This window comes from Mus caroli, unplaced genomic scaffold (assembly GCF_978045245.1).
Source record: "Mus caroli unplaced genomic scaffold, Mus_caroli_1 scaffold_2, whole genome shotgun sequence".
NCBI lineage: Eukaryota > Metazoa > Chordata > Mammalia > Rodentia > Muridae > Mus > Mus caroli.
The window spans coordinates 104,332,969-104,352,283 of NW_028227257.1; the positions used below are offsets into that span (position 1 = coordinate 104,332,969).

The 19,315-nt window shown below is 43.5% G+C and overlaps 1 protein-coding gene and 1 pseudogene across 2 annotated transcripts in view; both read left to right on the forward strand.

The window, feature by feature from the left end:
- Pde11a (phosphodiesterase 11A) overlaps positions 1-19,315 on the forward strand; it is a 366,204-nt gene that overhangs the window by 305,221 nt on the left and 41,668 nt on the right. For both annotated transcript variants that reach the window (XM_021181980.3, XM_085834775.1), the window contains 3 exons: positions 8,819-8,896; positions 10,498-10,561; positions 17,398-17,472. In XM_021181980.3, coding sequence (XP_021037639.1) covers positions 8,819-8,896; positions 10,498-10,561; positions 17,398-17,472 — 217 coding nt within the window. The remainder of the gene's footprint in view (positions 1-8,818; positions 8,897-10,497; positions 10,562-17,397; positions 17,473-19,315) is intronic.
- LOC110289335 (heterogeneous nuclear ribonucleoprotein K pseudogene) lies at positions 3,732-5,029 on the forward strand (annotated as a pseudogene).

The window sequence follows — 19,315 nt, forward strand, 5'->3', positions numbered from 1 at the left end:
CTTTAGACCACCCACATATGTATCCCCTCTCCCATGATATAGTGATGAACTAGAAATTGAGAAGTTCCAACCTTCATGCTTCCTGTACGCCAGGCATTGCGCTACTCATTGGGAATATATCCGTAGGTGAGATGCATGCGGCTCTTACCTTTAGGGATCCAGATCTGTGGGGAATTGAGGAACATGAGCACAGCTGCATGCAGAGTGCTCCAGCCACAGTCACTTCACAGAGTGACTGGAGCAAGCGCCCTCAAAGCACCTCCTTGCCCTGTGGTCGTGATCTGGTTGAACTGTTGTGTTCTTGTGCTGTCTCATCTTCCAACGCTGTCAACATTAAAAGTAATTATAACTCTTTGACTTGCCATAGCCTGCCGAGTCTACTCATATTCTTAACACAGTACCAAACATGGGATCGCTTTTGCGATCTTCTCTGGCCCAATTCTAGTTTAAGCTAAAGAGAAACTTCATTTAAAAATTAAACATACCTGAGGTGGTATACATCTGTGACTCCAGAAAGCTAAAAGCAAGATAATCTCAAGTTTGAGCTCAGTGTGGGCTACATAGTGAGGCTCAGGGCTCAAAAATAAGACAATAAAATAAACAGCCTTTTTTCTTTAGTCATAATAATAGAAATTATTACCTACATTTTGCTTTTCTCGTTCCCTTTTCAAAACTTTTCTGCCAAAGTCCAGAAATCTTTTCACGATCTACATTTTAAAAGGTTTATTTTATTTAAAATGTATTGATTAATTTGATGATTGGTTGATCTGTGTGTGCTGTGAATATAATGTGTGTGTCTAAGCAGGTATGTGTACATCTGCACTGTGTACGGGAAGAAGCCAGAAGAGGATGCCTTATCTCTTAGAGCTGGAGTTAGAGGCGTTTGTGGGACACCCAGCTTGCTATGAGGGTGATGTCATCCTGATTACTCTTCCGTGCTCTTAGCCAGCAAGCCATCCCTCCAGCCTAAAGATCTGTAGTTAGCATGAACTGTAGACAAAAGGTTTTCATGTAAGAACACTGTAAGAACAGATATCACAATCTTGCCCTGTGCCCACCCTCCCTGCCCACTCGTGCCCACTTTCATGATCCTACCTGGTGACTCTGGAGCTGACACTGCAGGGAACACACAATTATGCTTGTTTCTTCAGCAATGAGACTTCCTAACATGCATAGACTTTCAGAAGATGCAAAGGTACTAACTGAATAGTGTATGTGTGCATGATATTATACAGGTACATATATGTTTTGTAAATATATAAATTTCCAGAAAAATCCAATTAAAATGCACACAGAAGTGTTGATTTCTCCTCTTGTAAATAAAAGACACTTTGAGGAGATTCCACAAACCAGGAACGTTTTCAATGTAAAGAAGAGTGCTGGGTAGCCAATCTTTGGAATTATTTTTGAGGGTAATTTTAGTAGTTCTGTTCAAATGGAGATTTTTTTTTAAGACTGCTATTTTTCTGAGTGGCACATATGTCAGCAGAGCAGAATAAAAAGCCTAATAAAAACATATCTGATTATAAATGAGATTTTCCAGTAAGTTGCTTTTCACTAGCTGGGCGCTTGGCATCGTCCTTGAAAGCCAAGGTTCCCAATGATCTGCCTCAGAAGTTAATGACATAGTTCCCCATGACAAAGAAGTCTGATTCCAAGGGCATTATATAGTTTTGTGGGTTTTTAAATATTCATTTTAACAGCATCTTGTTCCTGGAAATGCTCCTCTCTGAAGCCATTTCCTACACGCGGTTGACTGTATCAGCTATATACACAGATGCCTATAGTTGCTGAAGGATCAGATATATATATGTGGGGAAATTAAACTCATCGCCAAACACACTGTGAATTTCCAAGGCTGTTTTGATTTGGTTGTCACAAAGAAAGAGAACAGAAACACAGCACATGCAGCACGGACCTCTCTGGCATAGGCCAATCGCAGACCTCTTTGTAGTGCCCCGTCCTCCATCCTGTTGGGGATAGAAACCTGTCAGGAGTGGTACTGCCTAGGCACAGCAGCTATGACCTCATCATCTTTCATGAAGGTTGGCAGCTGTGACTGAGCATAAACTCACAAAACAAAGCGCTACCTGGTCCCAACTGACTCTGCTACACACCGTTTATAGAGATGTCCCCAGACAACAGATATGAGAGAATGAGAACTTAGAACTACTGAGATTTGTGCATAACCGCGCCATGATTTTGGGGAGATAACTTCACTTTGCTTCATCTTGAATTTTCTGGGCTGAAAAATGAGATAATTATGCATAGCAGATCCCTCCAAATGTTCAAACCCGGATTCATGGTCTATAACTGTCATGAAAACGCAAACATGGACAGTTGTGGAAGTGCACACCTAAAATCCCAGCAATGGAAGAAGGAGACAGAGTATCAAAAGTTCAGGGTCATCCTCAGCTGCATGTTGAATTGGGCTCCTGAGAACGTATGTCAAAAAAATAAAAACAAAAATTAAAAAAAGAAAACATAGAAATCATTCTAGACTCGGCAATTTTATATATGCAACCAGACACATGTAAATTCACAGAACTAAAAAAATTCACAAGACAGATACATGCCACTCCTAGAAGCATCATATACACTCACAAAAGTATTGGAATTGATAATCATTAGGAAATGGACACATAACCACAATGGTGTGACTTGCAACATTGTAACCAATGAGGTAGACTAGCCTAGGACCTTATCAAACAACACAGGTAATTCACTCAGCATTCAACGTTGAACAGCAAGTGGTGGCCAAAAAAATGCATATACTATTTTAATATGATGTTTTAAAATGTACAATATTCTTTTCACTTGTAAGGGAAAGTTCTGAGGACACCCTGGAAGCTGGTTGTCACCATCTCACAGGTAGGAAGGGCATTACCAGTCGTATGGTTCATATAGGTCCACCAACGATTGGACTTTGATGTTTTGTTTTGTTCCATTGTGGTATGTTTGTGGTGCTGAGAACCAAGCCAAAGTTGTCCAACCCAGGGCCTCGTGAATACTAGGCACGCAGCCCAACACAATCCTTGACATCTCAAGTTTAACACTCGAAAATCATTGTAAGAATATTTCTTTTATCTTTGAAGGTCATAGCCAAAGCTTGGGAGGACAGGGGAAATAGAGTCTATCAAGAAATAGTCCCACTTTGGCCATGGGGAAACATTGAATTAATTCACTACATTTTTATGTCTTGTAAAAAGATTCCTCGTATCCCTCTTCTATCTACCATCCTTTGGGATAGTAAATGTTCCTTTTCTTCCCAATCTAGCTTTGTGAATGTCATGTTATATCCATGACGCAGTCTGAGTTCAGGGAACTTGAAACTCCAGTTATTAAGATTTTTATTATTGGAGAATTTGTTCATAGGATGCTACTCAAATGCACATCAGAGATTTGGGACTGTTAACATCTACACAGTTAAGTGTGTGTGGACAGTACAGATGGCATGACATGCCGTGGAGATCAGAGGACAACTTGCAAGAGTTGGTTTTCTCCTTCCCCCGTGTGGGTTCGGGGGATCCACCCCAGCTTGTGATGTTTGGCAGCAAATGTCGTTATCCACTGTGCCATGCTGTTGACCCAAGATTGGCAAGTTTGAAAAGAGGATTTGAAGGGGGGGGGCGGGCAGAGGTAGAACTGAAGAAAGATGTAGGGATGGATTCTGTCAAAACACATGATATGCTTATATGAAATTTTCAAACAAAAAAAAAATTAAGGACAGCGCTGCAGACGCCATTATCCTCTGCTTCTCCTCTGCACGGACGTCGCCGTCGTGCTCGTCTCCCACTCGATTGCAGCCTATTGGTGGATTCATTTAATTCAAGAAAATGGAGACTGAACAGCCAGAAGAAACCTTCCCCAACACCGAAACCAATGGTGAATTTGGTAAATGCCCTGCAGAAGATATGGAAGAGGAGAAAGCCTTTAAAAGATCTAGAAATACTGATGAGATGATTGAATAGCGCATTTTGCTTCAGAGCAAGAATGCTGGGGCAGTGATTGGAAAAGGAGGCAAGAATATTAAGGCTCTCCGTACAGACTACAATGCCAGTGCTTCAATCCCAGACAGCAGTGGCCCCGAGCGCATACTGAGTATCAGTGCTGATATTGAGACGATTGGAGAAATTCTGAAGAAAATCATCCCTACTTTGGAAGAGGGCCTTTGCAGTTGCCATCACCCACTGCAACCAGCCAGCTCCCGCTCGAATCTGATGCTGTGGAATGCTTAAATTACCAACATTATAAAGGAAGTGACTTTGATTGCGAGTTGAGACTGTTGATTCATCAGAGTCTGGCAGGAGGAATAATTGGTTTTAAAGGTGCTAAAATCAAAGAACTTTGAGAAAACACTCAGACAACAATCAAGCTTTTCCAGGAGTGCTGCCCTCACTCTACTGACAGAGTTGTTCTTATTGGAGGAAAACCTGATAGGGTTGTAGAATGCATCAAGATCATCCTTGACCTTATATCTGAGTCTCCCATCAAAGGATGTGCACAACCTTATGATCCCAACTTTTATGATGAGACCTATGGTTATGGTGGTTTTACAATGATGTTTGATGACCGCCGAGGATGACCTGTGGAATTCCCCATGAGGGGAAGAGGTGGTTTTGACAGAATGCCTCCTGGTCGGGGTGGGCGTCCCATGCCTCCTTCTAGAAGAGATTATGATGATATGAGCCCTCGTCGAGGACCTCCTGCACCTCCTCCTGGTCGAGGTGGCTGGGGTGGCAGCAGAGCCCGGAATCTTCCTCTTCCTCCTCCACCACCACCCAGAGGGGGAGATCTAATGGCTTATGACAGAAGAGGAAGGCCTGGAGACCGCTATGATGGCATGGTTGGGTTCAATGCTGATGAAACTTGGGACTCTGCAATTGAAACATGGAGCCCATCAGAATGGTAAATGGCTTATGAACCACAGGGTGGTTCTGGATATGACTATGACAGGGAGGAAAGTAATAGTCCACATGTCCCTGGCATTTGTTCAGAGCAGTGTGCAGAATGTAACGCTCTTTTGTAAGAAATGTTTTATGATTTTTAAAATAAATTTAGTGAATCAAAAAAAATTAAAAGGGGATTTTTTTGCAGCGATTTAGCCAGCTATACCTCCACTCTGTATCAAAGATAACATATCCCTTCCACAGAAGTTTCATTCCCCCATAGAACTAGAGAAAGAACCCCCAGCCTTGCATCCAAATCCTCTACCAGTGAGTTAGGTTCCAAGTTCTTTCTCCTTAGCTTGTTTTGTTTTGTTTTGTTTTGTTTTGTTTTGTTTTGTTTTGTTTTGTTTTGTTTTGTTTTGTTTTGTTTTGTTTTTGAGAAAAATTCTGTTTTCCAGGGTGACCTTGAACTTAACCTAAAGATGCCTTGAACTCCCCATCATTCCTCTTTAGCCTCCCACAGGCTGGGTTGACAAGCCTGCGACACCAGCTTACTGTGCTCCTAGTTCACACAACTTAGTGTGCTGCCCAGCCTTTGATAGTTAGAGTCTGATCAATAAGATCATGACTGGGCTCCCCTTAAATTGATTTTGAAGCTCTAAAGAGCAATCCTGAAGCTCTAGAACAGCAACTAGAGTCCAGGTAAAACCAGTGGATGGAGAATTATTTTAAAACAGAATAGATTTCTGAGATAATATTTTTCATTCATTCACCATTGTAATAGATGTTTATTTAGCTCTTACTGTACATGAGGCACTGTTGCAGACACTGGAAACAGGAGTAGGAGAAACTGGGCCCGGTTTCTGTTCTCAGGGAGCTTGCATTCTGACGGTTTCTTGTGATAACTCATAGATTGAAATGGAGACCCACAGAGTATGCTGGCTAAGACAATGACTGACAAGCTCTTCCAGAAAAACCTCCCATGGTCCTCCACACTCCGACAAGATGAGTGCCTCTGTCTGTACTCCTGGGGGATGATCTTATCTGCTGGGACAGCTGTTGTTCCAGCCTGTACTTCTGCATCCCAGCTGACATGCCAGCTGTGGGAGAGAGCCAGGTGCTCATGGGCTCTAGATGAGGAGATCTAAGCAGCCTTCCTAAGCATCTCCCTTTGACCAGTACGCTGCTTATCAGATCAGCGCATGAAACCCACCACACGCCTACAAACTAGAGTTCACCATGCTTATTCTCTTCTGAACAGAAAAGTGAAGCCCAGTGAGATGAGGTAACTACTGCCAAGGTCAACCATGTAGGGGGAAGGTGAAGGAAGTCCTCTCAGAACACAAGAAGGGCCCAACGAGCATCATCTGCATTAACGGAGGGACTGTGGCCAGACAAGTCACATGACTTGCACGAGCAAAGGGCCAGAGCTTATTTGTATTTAGGATTTACTATTCTATCCAGCATGGTTTCTACATTTATTTTGATTTTTATAATCGTGTATTCAAATACTATTTATTTTGATTTCTGAGCTTTGTTGAAGGAGATTTAGTTTGTTTTTAATTTTGAGACTATGTGTGTTTGTGTGTGTACAATCACTCTCACACGTGTGCACACACACGCACACACACACAAGTTCAAATGCCCACAGATTCCAGAAAAGGGTATTGAATCCCCTGAAGACAGAGTTACAAGTGGCTGTGAACTAATCAACACGGACCCTCTACAAGAGCTGTACCCAGCTCTTAACCTCTGAGCCATCTCTCCATCCACCCAGGCACTCAGCTTTTCTGACACCCATTTAAGTGCTGTGGAGTGCCTCCCTCCCCTCACTCTAGTTAGTCTCAAGATTACTGGTTCCACCACTGTTAGCACAGTTAAAGAGGAATTACCTGCTGCTTCATCAGCTGTCCCGGTAACTTTAAAACACTTAAAACGTAGCACTTTGTCTTATGTCCATAAGGCTGAATTAATCCCTAGGATAAAAGTGAGTAAATACTTTGCAAATATTTGTGGGACTCAGCTTTTGGCTCCAGAAAAATTAAGAAGACAAATTTCTGCTCTGTGAGAGGAAAGCAACAGATAAACTCTCCAGGATCCATGTCGACCCATCACCGGTGCCACACGATACATGGCTGCTGGCAGTAAGACGGTTCACGTCGGTTTCACTTTAACCATGGCAATCAGACAGTGAGGAGTCACTGGGGCGAACATTTAGCACACCTCACTTCAAGTCCTCTCCAGAAAGCTGGACCCTGAGTCTGAGCAATGTGGAATACCAGCTAGCAAGTCAGGCACCGTTAAGTCCAGGTCAATGTGAGTCCAAACCTACGCCTTTCCCACTCAGCTACCCCCCTTTCTATTTTGGAAGGAAGCAGGCCTAATACGAAAGATGCTGAGTTCTTCAAAGCAGCCGACCGCAGGTACCTGCCCAGCACGAGAGAATGGGAACGACCTGGTTCTTCTTTGTGCAATATCATCTCTAAGCACTGTTGTGGGCATGCCTTGGAGATTATCCCAGTCTGTAGTGTGGCCTTGTCCTGTATCTTTTTGAAGAGAGAGAATCTCTGAACCAGAACCTCTGTTGTGTGGAATAAGGAAGGGATCTCCATTTTGTCTTCCTGAGTTGCTCTTGTCCAGGCTAATTGTCTTGCCACAAGGAACTCAAAGGTGGCCAACTGCTCTGAGCATCTCAGGTCAGACACAGGGGAGACGGTTGTCAGCATCACTGTGTGTGTCGCTCAGACCTCCATAGGTTTCTAAGACTGCTCTGACTCCCGGCATGACTGGTACACCCCGATGCTATTTCTCAGGGTATATTTCTTAAAACACCCGCACTATATGGAATCTTACAGTTAAATAACTTTAATCAAGCTTTCCCAGAATCTTCAAACAGCTGATGTGGGTGTTGTGCCCAAGAGATTTGCGTTACAGTCAGCGTCTCTGAAACCAGGGTGTTTGTTTGATGAGCAACTCTTAGGTGTGGGGTGGAATATACTATGGAAAGAGACTCATCACAATCTTTCAATTTCTCTCTCATTAGTAAATGCTAAGAGGGTGACAACTTGGGAAATGACTCTTAAAACGTTCATACTCTTTTCTCCCTTGTTGTGACAAAAAAATGACAAGTTGTATAAAGTTTCAAACCTAGGAAGTAATTACCTTACCTTTTATAACTCTAAGATTTACCTCATCTGTCTTTTCCATCCATCCGGAGGTGTATAAGCAAAGGCATGGTAGTGTGTGTGTGTGTGTGTGTGTGTGTGTGTGTGTGTGTGCGTAGGCATTGTGCTATTTGCTTACATATGCCAACCCTCTCATTTAACACTCCCAGTAAGTCAGTGAGTTAGCAATGAAATGCCCAACTTGTACCTTGGGAAATTAAGGCTTGGAAGGTGTTAGTAACTTCCTATAGGTGTACAGCATAGACACGGCTACTTCCCAACCTGGTGACAGCCATGAATTTAAGCGCAAAGGTGGTAAAATTGTTATTTGCTGAGCTGGAAAACAAATCTTCATCTTGAATTTCCTGCCAGGGGGTTTATCTTGTCGTGCATCTCCCCTGATGAGTAACGAAGAGACGCACTGAAGCTATTCCTGCTTCCTGTCTGTCCTTGCCTCCTCCTCTGACTTTCAGCGTCCTAGAGACTTCACAGCACACAGTCCTGACCACACTGCTTTATGTTTTATGGATCTATAATATCCTTTGTGGTAAATACATTTAGAAATGATTGCCACTTTCTCTTGATGTCTCAACATTTTTAGGTGATTTATTTTGATGCTTCTTTAGCCTCGTGATTTCAAATATTAAGTTACTGAGTTTGAGTCGCCTTATATTCTCCCTATAACCGTGTTTATGTCACTCTGTAGACTGAGAAATTTCATTCCAGGGTTTTTTTTTACCCTTTCCTCATTTGATTTTCCTGCAGGAGAAGAACTGAGTTCTTCGAGCTTGTCAGTAAAGGAGAGTACGATTGGAGCATCACAAGCCACCGAGATGTGTTCCGGTGAGAAAAAAGCACTCATTGTGCGGGCTTTCCGTTATTGGACATTTAGCCACACTTTGTTTGTGTACATTGGGAAAGTTTCAGATTATCAATTGAATAGAACCTAAGTAATTATCCAAAGTATTCTCCAAGTAGGCAACCACACAGAGATTATTTCCTGAGCAGGAGGCACCACCACGTGCTACCCACAGTGGTGGCCCCTCTTGAACTCACAAAATCTAGAATGAGAATCCTTGGAGTGTGTTGGTAAATCTGGTAGCCTGCGATAAACACAGAATCCTGAGCCTTTTATTTACCTCGAGACAGTTACTTAATGTCTCCGTGCTTTTGCCTGTAAGAATAATCGCATCCAGCTCTGTGGCTATAGCGAGGGTTCTGTCAGCCGGTAGTTAGCCCTTTAGCTAGGAGAGCATTCATGCAGACGCAGGGGAAGAGCAAGCACTGCAAGATGCTCCCTACATAGGATCAGAACCCAACAATAGACAGAGCTGTCTCCATTTGCAGAGAACTTAGATTCTGGGTGTTTGGTGCTGCTTCTTAAATGCTGCTCTAGTCCAAGGGGGTGGTTGATGCTGGCGCAGCCTGACTCGCTGTGAATGACCCATTGTTAGCTGGGACTCTGCCCACTCCAATCCTGCTCTGCCATCTGGGCAGCAGACATGTTTCCAAGATGTTGAGATCCAGCAGGGTTTAAAATGCTAGCTGACAGTGGCGGGGCAACCCTCTGACCTTTCACAACGTACCCTTTCTTCTGAGAGCGGCAGCCAGGGCACCTCCTGGACCCAGCCCTGGGCTACTTTCATCGTATACTTCCGGTACAGCTGAAAAAAAAAAAAAACCTGGCAGACTGGAGATGAAAGATATACCTTAATTTTCACCCTTTCACCACATCTGATAATACTCTAACCAAGATTTGAGCTATTTCCAGCATGTCCTTGGTTCAGCATAAATCCTGGTTAAATCTGCCCTTGAGAATCTGATTCATGGTGTACCTGTGTTTTATGTATGCACAGATGAAGGAAAACTACAGCCAGATACATTTTTGAGAACGTGTATAAAATATAGTGGACTCCGGGCAGTAATCCAGGTGACACAGTGTGGCTCTCTGCTAAATCGTGGCTGTGTGGAGCTACGCACATAAAAGAGCTCCCTCCACAGCGTGTCCCTCACCTCTTTGCCATGGGTTTCTGTCCTTTGTCATCTGTGCTAAGTCAGTAAGCAGATTCATCGGCCACACAGTGTTAGACACCGAGATCACCTTGCTTATAGTTAAGAAAGGGAAACACTCCTTGCACGTTATTTTAACTAGAGTCTGCTTGACTCCGGTATAGAAAGAGGGCTGCACTGCTTTCCTGGATTTGCCGCAGACAAAACAAAGCAAAGGGGCAAACAGGGAGGATGTGAGAAGCCTTTGTCTTCTAGGCAGTGTCCACTTCATGATGGAGAAGCAGAACAGGGGCACTATAAACAGTGTGGCCCTTTGTTGAGGGAAGAAGATGTGGGCTGGCCCCAGCTCCTTATTTTTATATGGATCTAGGGTGAGTTTGCTTAGGAATACAACCAAAGATTATTCAGGCTGTTTGTTCTGTTCTGTTTTTCAGATCAATGTTAATGACAGCCTGTGACCTTGGAGCCGTGACCAAACCGTGGGAGATCTCCAGACAGGCAAGTGGTGATTAATGGCAGAGCTCAGCAGAGGAGGGAAGGAAGGGTCTTTGAGAGGCACTGGTCTGGCAAGGAGCCACAGCCGGCTCAGTCGGAAGGCAGCTCACCCCACAGTCTTTCTCTCCGGGGTCCCCCCTCAACAGTGCTATTTCTGGCTGCAAGATTTTGCTAATGTGCTAAATCTGAATAGCTCTTTGACCATTCCGTAAGCCAAACAGTTCACAATACTGTTTTTGAATACGTAACAGTGTTTTAGCACAAGATCCTATTTATCACTTACACAAAAAGAAAATGGAAAAGAGAAATTCTGTTTTTGTTTTCAGGTACCATTTAAGTGTCAGAGAGGGCTCTATGACCAACGTGTGCAGTGTCCCATTTAACTTTTATCAGGATCGATAGTGATCTTATGGTTTCTCTAAGCACCCGAGCATCCTCTTCAAGCAACAGTAGTTTTAAATAAAGCAGCTCCCTAGCTCAAGTTCCTTGATGACTAAGAGGAGTTAATAATAGCTCCTTAGGTTTTGTCACCCTCTTTGACTTAATTTTATTTTATTTTCTTGAGCTAGGGTGACTTGATAGCCTCTAGGTCGTTCTCAAATGTTGGCTCAAGTGTTGCTCCTGCCTCAGCCTCCAGAGGTGGAACTAGCTAGCAGCAACCTCACCGAGTTCTATGAGAGATCTATTATGTAGACTGTAAGCTCTAAAACAGTACCTTAAGAAATGACGTTTTGGAGGAAAGAAGATATATCCAGATATCAAAAAATGACTGGTTTATGCAAATGTTATTTTATTTAATCTTTAAAAAGAAACCTTTATGGTAGGTATACAATAGGCTGAATAATCACCACACAAACATATCAAGTCAAAACCCCAGAAGCCTATAACCATTACTTGAGAAGAAAAGGACAGTTTTCTACTTGCAAGTGTGGCTGTAGTAAGTGGATATGGATCTAGGGTGAGTTTGCAGTTTGTAGTAAGGATTTGCTGAGGAAGAACAGCCTGGATTATCCAAAGGAGTCCCAGCTACAATCACAAATGTCCTTGTAAGAGAGCAGAGAGCTCGGAAAGCAGAGGAGCAGGCAGTGCGAGAGTCAGACAGAGACTGTCTGGTGATGTCTACAGGGAGTGCCGGCAGCTCCCAAACACCAGAAAGAGGCAAAAACAGGAGGAGCCTTCAAAGGAGCACACCGCCAACCCGGGGACTTCAGTCCATCACCTTGATCCGAACTGCTGCTCCAAGATCTCTGCAAAAATAACCCTCTGTTATCCCAGCCAGAATTTCGAGCGAGGTTTTGGAGTTTTAGGGAATTAATTTGGTCATTACATTCACTTCACATACAGGAAGGACAGGGCTTTGAATAAGGTCTTCCTTAGATGGTAGCTGGTGGATTAAAAATAGGGAGGCAGAGGCAGGCGGATTTCTGAGTTCAAGGCCAGCCTGGTCTACAAAGTGAGTTCCAGGACAGCCAGGGCTAAACAGAGAAACCCTGTCTCGAAAAACCAAAAAAAAAAAAAAAAAAAAAAAAAAATAGACTCGCATTTCTCAGCTTTCTGGAGGATTGCTGCCATAGAGTAACTACTCAGACCAGGGGGCTGAGTGTAACTCATGATTCTTTGGGTTACAAAAAGAATGAACGAAGAAGACCTTCAGGAAACACCAGCTAGAAAGAAAGAAAGAAAGAAAGAAAGAAAGAAAGAAAGAAAGAAAGAAAGAAAGAAAGAAAGAAAGAAAGAAAGAAAGGAAGAAAGAAAGAAAGAAAGAAAGAAAGAAGGAGAAAAGAAGAAGAAGGAGGAGGAGGAGGAGGAGGAGGAGGCGGCTATGGGGCTGCCAAGGCCATTGTAGGTCTTGGAGAAAGTGGCTAGAGAGTGGTGAACAGCCCCAGGGGAACAGCCCCAGGTCCCACACTGGCTTGATCTGCTTGGATGGCATGGACTCCTGAAGAGAGACTCATAAACTGAAAAACTCAGAACAAAAGAGATCCGAGCAGATTAGCACCAAGCCCTCCTTCATAAAGAGCCAAGCTTTTCTCCACAGGCTGGAACCATCTGCAGTTTTAAACACTGTGGCTTAGACAGGTCTAACCTTTTGACGTGGTGACAGGACAGTGTCATTTGCAAAGCTCACACTCAGGACCCAGGCAATGAAGTTACAACCACCACCACCAATGAATTTAGAATTTGTTGCTAGGCTACATTCATAGTGGCCGGCACCTCTGTTATCATTCTGGGCTAGGATGATGGACCATGAGGGTCTGACAGTAGAAACTAAATGCCTTCAACAGTCCATTAATCCAAGCTTGTTGCATGACCCCATTCCACCAAGAAGTACAATCCATTCCTGTGCCCAACAAGTAGAGTCAGAAACAGTTTGTGAGAATACGTCTAGCACAGTTCACCCTTCAAATCACCAGAAATGTCACTCACTGTCCTTACAGACAAGCATCCTCTCCCCAGGGAAGACAAACTGGATGACCCATCAGTCAGGGCATCAGGCTCAAAATCTAAAATCTCCAAATGATATGTGCGATCCCTATAATGGTCTAGATGGAAGCCAAGGACCTAAATGTTCTCAAAATACAGCATCAGACAACCACCTCCATGCGCAGACTACCACCACAGTGTTCCCATTCAGCAAGGAAAGAGATAAAGGACATTTGTAGCCAATGGTCCGTGGAGATCCCAAGCCTACCAAGCCTTCACTGTGAAGTCTCCATCAACAGTGAGCCTGGCTCCCTGTGCGATGCTTCCCACCCCCACCCCCATCAAACTCCCACCCCCCACCTCCATCCCAATCCCCACCCCACCCCCCTCCTCCATCCCAATCCCCTCCCCAACCCCCACTCCGATCATGGCTTTCTTTCCTGGGCCTTTTAGTTCCCCTGGGAAAGTGATTCCTTTCCCCGTTATTTGAAGGTTAAGCATCTTTCTCAGCCTGCTTCTTACCCGAAGAAGATAGGAAGCTGGTTTTTATAGAGTAACAGACTTATGGTTTCTTAAGCACGGAAGTATTCTTAAACATTGAGCCAAGTGGTTCTTCTCTATATGAACATCTTAGATTCTTTTTGCTTTCTGACATTCAGGAATAGACAAATGTGGCAAATTTGTTTCCTTCCCAGGTCCTCATATGAGGACCTGGAACCTCACAGGCTTTCATAAGAGAACTATGTCGTTACATTATTTTATGAGCCATTTTTCCCTTAAAAAAAATTGCTGGGCCACCAAGATGGCTCATCAGGTACAGGAGCTTGATGCCAAGACCTGAAGAACTGAGTTCTGTTTCCCAGATCCAAACGGTGGGAAGAGAGAACCAACTCCTGCAAATTGTCCTCTGACCTCCACAGGCCGTGTGGCAACACACACACACACACACACACACACAATGTTTTAAAGTCATTTAAATTTATTTTGAAAAAGAATCTGCTGAAAGTTACCTCTTTCATTTGCCTATTTTATCCAGAAGTATGCTGGCCACACCGTTAATTAAATTCTTGTTTCAAAGCAGAGTCTTAATTAATATTTTTTCACCTAAAGCATACCTTAATTTTAATATTTCTAGCTTGGAATTAAGAAACAGCTTTATCTCCATCCCCACAGCACTGGATTGTCCTGTTCTCGTTCATCCCTCATTATAAACCAGCTGATCTCTTCTGAGCTCACTTTTAGAATGCCTGGGGAAACAGTCAGTAGCTACAATACACGCTGTTAGCATTTGTTTTCTAATCTCTTTTTCTAAAATTATACATTCCTTAGGAACAGTGTCTGTTCTCTTTCAGTGATAACTGCACAAGGTTGCATAACAGACTGCTCTCTGTACACCCTAATGTCTGTCTGATACCTGGCTACCACCAAGATGATGCTACCTGTTTCAAAGTTCTCTCTCCTCCTCCCTCCCTTCCCCCTTCCTCCCTTCACACCCCTCCCATTTATTTTCTTTTCCTCTTTATTGTATCTTTTTAATGATCAGTATCTTGCCTTAATACCAATTCTCTCTTATATCAATGTTAGGCTGGGCTTTGCTACAATAGTAAATATATTCTGAATTTTCAATTCCTTAACACAAACAAGAATTTGTTTCTTCTCACAGTCTGGTGTGGACAGGACAGTTCTCGTCCATGTGAGCCATTGTCAGTTTCATTGTGACACATTAGAAGTCACAAAAAGGTCACATATAGAATTTCTGTAGTTGACATTATGAACTTACCCCGGAGCTCTTGACTCTAGCTGCATGTGTATCAAAAGATGGCCTAGTCGGCCATCACTGCAAAGAGAGACCCTTTGGACTTGCAAACTTTATATGCCCCAGTACAGGGGAACGCCAGGGCCAAAAAGTGGGAGTGCGTGGGTAGGGGAGTGAGGAGAGAGGGTATGGCGGACTTTTGGGATAGCATTGGAAATGTAAATGAGGAAAATACCTAATAAAAAAAATAAAATAAAATAAAAAATTTAAAAAAAAAAGAATTTCTGTAGTTGGCTAACCCTTTCAGCATCTCTGCCCATCCTGTGGGAAGGTAGGACTTAGAGAACAGAAGCAGGCGGCCCTGCCGGGTATTGCAGAACGTGCAGTGCTGCGGCAGCTCCTGTAGTGGTGATTACAGTAAGGACAGACAACTCTGGGCACCAGCTTCTGGCTTCTACATGGTCTTGTACACACGTGCACGTGCACCCTCACACACACATTGGACACACATGTGTGCTGGCTAGTCTTAGGTCAACTTGGCATACAAACTAGAGTCATTTGAAAGGAGGGATCCTCAATTGAGAAAATATCCCTATAAGATCCAACTGTAAGGCATTTTTTTAAAATTAGTAATTGATGGGGGAGGGTGTGGCCCATTGTGGGTGGTGATCCAGAGATCTATAGGAAAGCAGACTGAGCAAGCCATGGTGAGCAAGGCCCCCAACTTGCTTTTGGGTCGTGGTGTTTTCTCACAGCAATAGAAGCCCTAAGGCAACACACAAACACAAATACACACACACATACTCTTAAAATGAAAATACATGCATTTATGTATATGTTTATACTAATATCTTCATATAGAATTTTTAAATTATGGTTGATTTTTATTTTACGTGTATGGGTGTTTGCCCTGCATGTATATCTGTGTACTGAATGAGTGCATGGCGTGCTAAAGGCCAGAAGAGGGTTTTGAATTTCTTTGGACTGGAGCTCCAGACAGTGGTCAGCCACCAGGGTGCTAGGATTCGATTTTTTTTCCCTCTGGAAGAGCCCTCTCTCCAGCCCTTGACAACATATTTTGAGAGAGAATCTTATGCTGTACCTCAGGCTGCCCTTAAAATGGTGACAACCCTCCTGACTCAGCTTCTCAGGCGAGATATCACTCAGAGATTCCGTAGCTGCATTGCTAACTTCTTAGATGTTGATTTTATTTTTAAAAATCCTCTTCAGAGTGTGTCTTAACTGGAGTTAGTGCACTCATCTATCCTGAGGAACGTGAGTTTACCATACACACACACACACACACACACACACACACACACACACCATGGCCTGATTAGCATCTCAGCTTCTTTCTTTAATGAAAACTCCAATCAGGAGCCACTTAATGATCCTGATGGGTTTTTAAGTACACATAAAATGGGTTCCAGTTAAACTGTGAAGGGAGCAGAGGGGGTTGTGCTGGTGACTTTAAGAGATTAGTGCCTTTGCTTCCCAGAGAGCACACAAAATTCCTGCCTTGGGTGCCTCATGCTCATGTATATTAATGCAGAAGATAAGGCTTCAGAGGCAGGTCCTACAGCCTGGCTAATGAGACTACAGGGGACTGTCTCTTCTTTCAAAGCCAGGCCAGAGGGAAAAACAGAGTCCAAAGTGTGGAAATTAAAGGTAGTGGTAGAGGCTGGAGAGGGAAGGGGAGATGTGACCCAAGTCCCAGAACCTTCAAGTGCAGGGGCACATGAGGGGGGTTCCTGATCACTTCCTACTACCTCTGGATTCTTGAAAGGGACCCGCACTTCTTATCAGAAATATTAGAAACCTGACCCTACTGGATATCTGAGATTTTTAATATTGTGTATTGTTACTCTCTCCTTTATTGTGGGGCTATATACGGGTGTAAGTTTGATGTTGTCTTTAAACTTTATGATCCTTCTCTTCAGATACATATAAATAAACTACCTTTATTTTTCTTGTAGTGCTGGGGCCTCCTACACACTAAGTGTGCACTCTGTCACACGGCTCTTTCCCCAGGCCTCGTGTCACTGTCTGAGATATGTTCTCACTAAATTCCGTAGGTGTCTTCAAACTCACTCTATAACCAGGCAGGCCTTGCCTCAGAACCCTGAGGAGCTATAACTATGGACCTGTGACACCAGGCCTGACTTAAAAAAATTATCTTGATTCCTTGTACCTGGCCAAATTAAACCATCTCACTTTTGTAGGGCAGACAACCCTCCTCTTCTGTAAGAGCATAAAATAGGGGGAAAAAATGTTTGGTGATCCAGGCTTCCTCGCGGTCAACTGCCTAGAACTTTTTCTTCCAAGTCTCCCAGCATGCACCAGTCACAGGTAGTTCATTCAGAGATTTGTTAGCTGCACGTTCTAGTGTCGTCAGAAATATCCACTCAGCATTTATCTGCTCTATCCATTTTTTGTCTTCAAATGATCCCAAGAACCACAAACTCAAGGAGTAGAAAACAACCTGTTTATTGTGACTGTAGATCATCTGTGTTCTTGAGTGCTTTGAGTACCAAACTCGGGCAGCCTGAAGACCATGCTTTTCAAATTAAGATGATGACCATGCACATAATCCAGAAATAACTTCCACATCTTATGGTGTACTACGCTACCAATAAATTCAAATGCTTCTGTGTTTCAGGTGGCTGAACTTGTAACCAGCGAGTTCTTTGAACAAGGAGATCGGGAGAGGTCGGAACTCAAGCTCACTCCCTCTGTAAGCCAGTCCTCTTAATATCACTAATTACTATGCTTTTGAATGGAATTTTCAAAGGTGACTCCAAACCATAGCTGGAAATGGGGGAAGGCTGGAGAACTCCTGGAAGCTTGAAACTTTACCTAAACAAGAATGCTAACCACCAGCCAGGTGTGGCGGTGCACGCCTTTAATCCCAGCACTTGGGAGGCAGAGACAGGCAGATTTCTGAGTTCAAGGCCAGCCTGGTCTACAGAGTGGGTTCCAGGACAGCCAGAGCTATACAGAGAAACCCTGTCTCAAAAAAAAAAACAAAAAAACAAACAAAAAAAATGCTAACCACCATGTTCCTGGGTTTCTGACTGAGACTTCTGAACTGTTTAACAAGCTGGGTACCCACAGGACAAACAAGCAGTCATGGGAGGGCATGCAGGGAAAAGTTTGAACATCTCAGAGCCAGGGCTGGCATCTCACACATGCCCACTTTGGAACAGGAATAACAGCAGAAAATTAAAAATCGAGCTGTCCAGCCTCGAGGAGCTATCTGGGTTTTATTTTTCAGCTCCAAACTTTTAAACGCCCCAAAGCAAATCATTGAAAACTGTTTATTTGCTTGCTTGCTTGCTTGCTTGCTTGCTTGCTTGCTTGCTTGCTTGCTTGCTTGCTTGCTTGTTTGCAAACAGAGGTGTTGGGATCCAGGTTCTGGTGGCTCACATGTTATTTATGTTGGATTCCCTTGTGCAGTCCCTATTTGGGAATGCTGATGACATGCTTAGGGCACTGCTATCTCCTCCTTCAAGGTAAAGAAGCCCTGGTCACCACCCTAGGGAGGGGTCAGCCTTTTCATCCTTAAAGAGCAGCTAAAACTTCTTCCCTGGTTACTGGGGTGGGGGGGCGCTGAAGTATTTTAAAGCCTAACCTTGCAGCACACTCAGTAGGTTTAATGGAACACACAGTGTGCTTCTGTTGTCAAGAATGTCTCTTTTTGAGGATTCCAGGTCGCCTTGATATTTGGCAATATTAGTAAGCTCTTTGAGTTTTCACACACCCCACCTTGCTAAAATTCAGACACCAGAGAAGGTAGCAGGACCCTTTCCTACCCGGAACAGTTTCACTTGACTGAAACCACAGCTAGCAGCCTTTCTCAGGTTGACTCTTCTGTCAGTTGCTTCTCTGTAAAAGTCTAGAGGACCAAAAAGGTTGAAAATGCACCAACCTCCTTAGTTTGTATGGGGTTGAAAACACATTTTATTCTTTCTGATGCTCATACCAGATTTTGTTTTGAAATGAAACCCGTTGGTTTAGAATGCATATAGTTCATTTGTAAAACCTATAACCCACATTTCTCTAGGCTACACAGCTACATTAAAATAAAAGCTTTTCCTTCCCTCTAAAAACCGTTCTTGGGGCACTCACTCTTGGCAGGGTTTACAAGGCGGCAGCATAGGTCATTTAGTTAAATGGGAGAAAAAAATAAATGGCTGGTGTTTGGAGCTGGCAGGCGCAGCGTTACAGGACTGAACCTTTCTTTCTCTGTAGGCTCAGCTAAGGCCTTCTCTTGAGACATAAATGAAATTAATTTCATGGTAGATCTATAGCTATAAATGCTACTCTCTCCTCACAAGAGGCTACTTAACATAGCTGTCTCCTTGGGATGAGTCTAGCTTTCCCTCATGGACCCAGCATCAGAAATGTCTGTAATGTGCCCAGAGCTGACACTACTTGCTTTCTCATCCTTTGGTTTTTAGAAATCACCCCTACCGTGTATGGTCCAGAATCACCCCGGTAACTTTCTGAGACCATGCTGAAGCTGGCTGGACCACAGTCAGAGGGTTTGTGTTAGGGGCGGTGAGTTGAGTGATAAA